Below are 6,503 nucleotides of genomic sequence, written 5' to 3'. Positions count from 1 at the left end.
TCCTGCTGTCCTCATACATGTCCTGTACCAGTCTAACATGTCCTGCTATCCTCATACATGTGCTGTACTAGTTTAACATATTTCTCTGCCACTCCAGATTTCCTCCCTCGACATCCTGTCATTGAAAGATATTACTGTGAGACTGAAGTTCTTCTTCTTCATAAGATAAAGGTGGCTTTCAAAGCTTCAGATTGATGTTTAGAGGTTTTAATACTTTTGTTTCATGTCAGATTAACTTTAAAGACCAACCATTCATTGAAGGAATAACCAAACATTGTAAATAATGTGAGACAACTTAGAGCTCATCGTGTTGTAATGACTTTCAGCTTGTTCCACATCAGATTTGAGCTCATTAAGTTTTTACTGAAGTACAGACATGTTTGCTATCAGCTAGCTGTGGCAGCCATATTGAACTGGGCTGACTTCAAAGGTCATTTTGTTGTAAATTTATATCCAGTAATGGTGAGCTGTCAGGGCCGACAAGGCGTCCTCTGCCAGACTTGAAGTTTAATGATCAGAATCAGTTACATGTTTTTTATTTAACTATTTATTTGAACACCAAAGTTCATGCTTAATAATCCAGGTACAAATCCAGCAATGTTCAGTCAGATCATCTGGATGGTTTCTTTTCTTTTCTTTTTTCTTTTTTTTTTTTTTTGCAGAGACATTTCGTCCTGTGGATGAAATGCCTCAGCAAAAAAAAAAAATTAAAAAAAAGAAAGTTCAGATGACCAGACTGTACATTATTTATTAGAACATTTCAATCACTGACTGTCTTTATTTTTATTGCTTTGACTCAGGTGGGCAGCTTTTTGAAATAGAAATATATTTCAGAGCTTTAATTCAATGATAGTTAAAACATTTTCTGTTAAATCTGTCTCAAAACCACAAGAATTATTGGTGTAGGTTGGCAACTTCAGTAGAAATATGCACAAACTAGAGTACTTAATGATTACATGAGGGTTTCTGACCTTGTTACCTTGTTGTTGTTGAAGAGTAGCAGCTACTTTTTCAACCCACAACAGCTGAAGGTGGAGACTGAAATGACTTGGCTGCAGATATTGTTACAATATATTTTTCAGAACAGACTTTTCAAGAAAAGCCTGACATTGTGATGAAAGAATGGCCAACCCTGAAACTAAAAGCCTGTCCCAGCCCGGGAATATCATATTTTAAGAAAGTTTAGAACCCAAGCGTGCAGACACAAATTTTTGGAAAGACTCAAAGGTAAAATGAGTAAAACTATTTATTTAAACACAGACTAAAGAGCTGATGTGGCAGCAAAATACTCATAAGGAAAAGCTAGGGAATACCCAGAGGGAGCAAACATGAACACCTTCACAGCTTAATGCAAGGGCAGGGAGCTAAAGACCAGAACTGATTAGACCAGGACACTAACGAGGGAGAAATGATAAACAACCAGGGAGACGATGAGGGTCAGGTGAGTGAGACGGGGAGGAGCTGGCTACAGGAGGGGAAAACACTGGGGACGCTGAAACACAAACAAGATCACAAAAATACTGGAAAAATAATGGATTAAACACAGAGCATGACAGGGAGAGAGGTAATCCATCACTTTTAATCCAGCAGCTCTGAGGGGCATGGACGGCTCACAGCACTGACAACGTCTGTTATTGATATGATGTTCTGACACAACACATAGTTTAACTCTTGATCCGGTTAATGTGCTGAAACTTCTGGGTGTGGTGCAGCCGTGGTCAAAGAGCTAATTGTTGACTTATTCGTTTTAATTTGGTTTCTTGTTTTGGGTTAATATTTGAAACTTGATATATAAAATATATCTATGACACAACACTGTGGTTTTGTAACTGTGGCATCATAAATACGGCATTCAGAGTTAAATTTATGTAGGTAGGACTTCACTGAAGGCCTAGCTGTGAAATGCACGGTGTGCCAATGATCTCTGAGAGTTTCAATAAAATATTTCCTGTAGTTGATAATATATTTTTCTAACCAACAGAGTTTTCTGCAATAGTTATTGACAAAGGTTTTAAACCATGTCTCATGTAATCAGTTAGTTCTTAGGAGTGACGATAAAACTTGTTTTCAGGCTGGACAGCCTAAAGTCCAAGTGTTGTTCCGACCTCTCAGACGTGACTCTGATGCGCTCGTTGTTGGACGACTGCTTCTCGTCCTCCTTCTCTCTGAAGTATTCTTCGACACACTGCTCCTCAAACTCGTGCAGACTTTTCAGCTCCTCTGCGTTCAGCACCAGCTCTGAGAAAACAGAAACCACAAACACCACTGTATGATGTGCGTCCCTGAGGCTGCTTGTGGTTCCACTCAAACACAGGAATTATACTGGGAAGATCTGGAACTGTTCCTAGACTTAAGGTGACCCTCTCTGGTGTCTTTCTTACGGAGTCGTCTCTCGCGGTCATCGCGCTCCCCCTCCGCCCTCCTCTTGCAGGTGCAGCAGAGCCTCTTCAACACGATGTAGATGTGGGGGAAGATGATAAGAGGAGGTGGCAGGATGGGGCGGTCGTGGAAGGTCATGATCAGCTGGTACCGCTGGAACTTCCAGACCTGATTAGAGATGGACTTTACCTCAAAGAAAGTGTTGCTGTGGAGAAAGAACAGTGAGGAATGAGTTCCTGCAGAGAAACTAGTCTACATGCTTTAGACAAACTGTTGGACTAAATGGGAAAAATGTTCATTGTTATGCTGATGACAGTTACATTGATCCATGAAACCTGACTAACCCAGCTAGTTATACAGAAAACACACACGTCTTAGGGAAATAGAAACCTGGATGACTCTTGATCTTCTGCTTCTAAACTCAGACAGACAGAGGTCGTGGTTTTTGGACCTGAGCATCTCAGAAACAAACTGCAGTCCAACTTCCTCTGGTTAATTTTCATTTGGCCTCCAGTTCTAATGTCAAGAGCCATCCATCCATCCATCCATCCATCCATTATCTTTACCCGCTTATTCCATTTTGGGTCACGGGGGTCGCTGGTGCCCATGTCCAGCAATCACTGTGTGAGGGGCGGGGTACACCCTGGACAGGTCGCAAGTCCATCACAGGGACACATAGAGACAAACGAGACAAACAACCATTTACTCTCTCACTCACACCTAGGGACAATTTAGAGTTACCAATCAGCCTAACATGCATGTTTTTGGTCTGTGGGAGGAAACCGGAGTACCCGGAGAAAACCCACGCATGCACGGAGAGAACATGCAAACTCCACCCAGAAAGGCCCCTGGACCGGGGTTTGAACCAGGGACCTGCTCACTGAGAGGCAGCAGTTCTACCAGTTGCGCCACCGTGCTGCCTAAAGTCAAGAGCCTTTGTGTTAATTTGGATCAGGATATCTCACAATGAAAAAGTTACAAGGACTGCTTTTTTCCACCTGAACAATATCACTAAATTTAGAAACATCTTGTCCTAAAATGATGCAGAAAAACGGGTCCATGCATTTACCTGAGTGAAATTGCCCCCCCCCACTCCCCCCCCACACACACACGTTCTTCAAATCTATCAAAATTGGTGTCAAATCCTTGTGCTACATTTGTGCAGCAACAATTTTTGTTTGTGCAGCTATCATTTTAAATATGTTAATAAATGTTTCCAGAGGTCAAAAAGTACAAAAGTACAAAAGTACAGTGTGTTTGATAGCACCCCCTGGTGATCAGAAACCAAAATACAGGTCTTTGGGTTTGTTTTTTTGGAGGCGTTGTACTAGTTCAAAATGAACTTCATCCATGTTAAAATAATCTATTCATGGCCATAGTTCAGCACCTAAACATTTTTAAATAAAATTCACAGTTCCAACATGAACAGATTTTCATTGACCTTTGATGACCCCTGGAAACTTTTATTAATATATTAAAAATGATAGCTGCACAAACAAAAAAAATGCTGCACAAACCAACACAAACGTTTGACCTCAATTTCGTTAGATTTGAAGAAGGTGTGTGTGTGTGGTGGGGGGGCTTCATTCAGGCCATGCATTTATCAGTTCTACATTGGAATAGTATCATTCTTTAATATGTTGGTGCAAAAAAAACAAACTCTAAAAGGTCTTCATTTGATCCAAATGCTGCTGTCATGTTTCTCCAGCCCCACTCTGACCAGGATGATATTGAACCTTTTAAATTCCATAGAAACAGCAAGATGGATGCTGATTTTCATGCACAGATTCTCTAATTTAATTACTTCAAATAAATAACATTGTTTTAATAATAATAATAATTATTATTATTATTGAAATAGTGTGATCTGTTGTGTGTTTTGTTCACTTGATGTAGAATAAGTGTAGAACCTGAGAACTGGATGTATTAGCGAGTGTCTGGTGTACTGACTTGAAGACAGCGATGAGCAGGTTGACGAGCAGGATGTTGGCCACCAGGAGGTAACAGGCCATGATGGCCGGCGTGAGCCAGGCTCCAGGAATACAGGGAGGAAGCTTTTTTCCATCTTCATCATACATGTTTTCCCCACATGGAGCTGAAACGCAAACAGAGGGTCTTATGGTCTCTAACCTCAGCTCAGATCTACACAGATGAATTAAAACCACTTTCAACTAAATCTGAGACTCGTGCACTCTTAGGAACATGGTCTGGTTCTGAGCTCCATACAAACGAGGTGTTGGTCCAAACTGTTCTCATCTCTGGAACAGGTTTTCAGATCAGTTCTGCTGGGACTTACTGGGAATTGTGTAGTACCTAATGATTAAATGAGGGTTTCTGACTCTACTGAAAACCCAGTTTTACTAAAAAAGTCTGATAAATTACTAAATGTAAATGTAAATATTTTCCTGCTCAGCAGAATTTTTCTTTGTTTCTTCGTGGAACTGCGGACTGTTCAGAAGCTGCAGACGAAAAATTAGTTGCAAATAGTTCTGTTCAGAAACAACATCGGTAAAACAAGCGGTACGCTGATGTCCTCCATCGATGAATGATTTAAATAATGAATGTTTATTGTTTTGGAGAGCAGCCATCTTGGATTTTGATGTGGCAACCCAACAACTGAAGGCCGAGCATTCCTTGAAGAAATGCATACCGTGTTGTGATGTGTTCAGGACATACCTGAAAATTCATGCAGTTTGTGAGCAAGCTCTCATTTAACAAAGTGTTTGAAAAACTGGATACATGTTTAAAGCCCTTTTTGTGTTGGCCTAGGCCGATCAGGTGTGGCAGCCATCTTGATTTGGATTATGAAGATGTTAAGGAGTTTGACTCTAATCTTTAATTCCAACATTTAAAGCGAAACATCTCTCAATGTGTGGTTTTTGGAGTATGTGTTTGGAACGGTGCTCAGCTACTACCACACCAAATGTTAGATCACTAACTGTTCAATCAACAAAATTAAACTTTTTTTTGTTGGCTAAGGTTGCTTAGCTGTGTCAGCCATCTTGAAATCGACCTACTTCAAAAGTTAGTCAGGAGAAGATCTTTAATCAATAATTACTTTCTAAGAGATTTAATGAAAAACATTGTTCACTAGTTCATGAGATACTTTGATAACAAACAGAGAACAGATCATTTAGACAGGCAAATTCTTAAAAAGACATCTCACACAACCTGTGAACACTCAGAGCTGATTTAAGGGAAGATACTCAGTTACTACCAAACCAAATTTTAGCTGAATATCTGTGAAAAAGATTGGATTATAGCCTTTTTGTGTTTGCTAGTGTCTGAACATCTTAACTTGAAAACTGAAAAATTAAATCAGGTGTAAATGTACTTCCAATTATTATTTTCAGAGTTTCATTAAAATCTGTGCAGTGATTTATAGGATATTTTGCTAACAGACTAACAAACATGGGCATCTTGTTTGTCTTCACTGGTGTGTGATAAAAAGTGGTTAGAACCAGAATGTGAGTAAAAGCAGTTTCAAAAAGAATATTAATCATTTAGCTGCACTGTCTGGAAACTTCCCCACGTCTAAGTGTTAATAAAATACAATACAAGGACATGTTAAAGGTCTTTTTCTTACGGTTGATCTCCATGGCGTAAACTGTCCGTCAGCAGCAGAATGAACAGAACAGTGAGAGACGACAATCTTCGTCATCATCTGTGAGAAAGACTTCATGTAACACTTATTAAAATATCAATACAAAGTGTATCACTGAACACCATGAATGCAGTCAAATACACAAGAATAAATACACCACACTTTCAATTAGTCCTTATGAAAGCCCTGAAAGCTAGATAAAAATTGTTTGGAGGGATGTCCCATGATCTAAATGTGACTAAGTTTATATTTTTCCTCCTGACTTTGTCTTATTAGCAGATAATAAAGGTTAGAAGGTGCTGAGAAAAACAAAACTGTTTAATTTCTGAAGGAATATGTTTTCTTTGAGCACCAAAAACAAAACAAACAAAAAAAAAAAAAATCAATCAAACAATAATAAAATAAAAAAGTGCAAATTTGATAAATCAATAAACAAACAGAAAAATATATTTTAATTTTATATATAGGGGAGGACGCTTGCAGTAAGATGTATTGTGACACTTCCTGTTTCCTCTGCTGG

General features: G+C 39.1%; 1 protein-coding gene across 1 annotated transcript; it reads right to left on the bottom strand.

The window, feature by feature from the left end:
* Nucleotides 1-2,035: 2,035 nt before the first annotated feature.
* On the bottom strand, nt 2,036-5,978 carry LOC119427334 (transient receptor potential cation channel subfamily M member 1). Its single transcript, XM_037694928.1, has 4 exons — nt 5,966-5,978; nt 4,330-4,474; nt 2,382-2,584; nt 2,036-2,238 (listed from the first exon to the last, which is right to left on the bottom strand). Exons 1-4 carry the CDS (start codon nt 5,976-5,978, stop codon nt 2,036-2,038), a joined length of 564 nt encoding a protein of 187 aa, XP_037550856.1.
* Between the last annotated feature and the right edge of the window lie 525 nt (nt 5,979-6,503).

Source organism: Nematolebias whitei, chromosome 2, assembly GCF_014905685.2.
Source record: "Nematolebias whitei isolate Nwh7 chromosome 2, NemWhi1, whole genome shotgun sequence".
Taxonomy (NCBI): Eukaryota; Metazoa; Chordata; class Actinopteri; order Cyprinodontiformes; family Rivulidae; genus Nematolebias; species Nematolebias whitei.
Note: the sequence above shows the minus strand (reverse complement) of the source record. Positions and strands in the feature narration are given on the sequence as shown.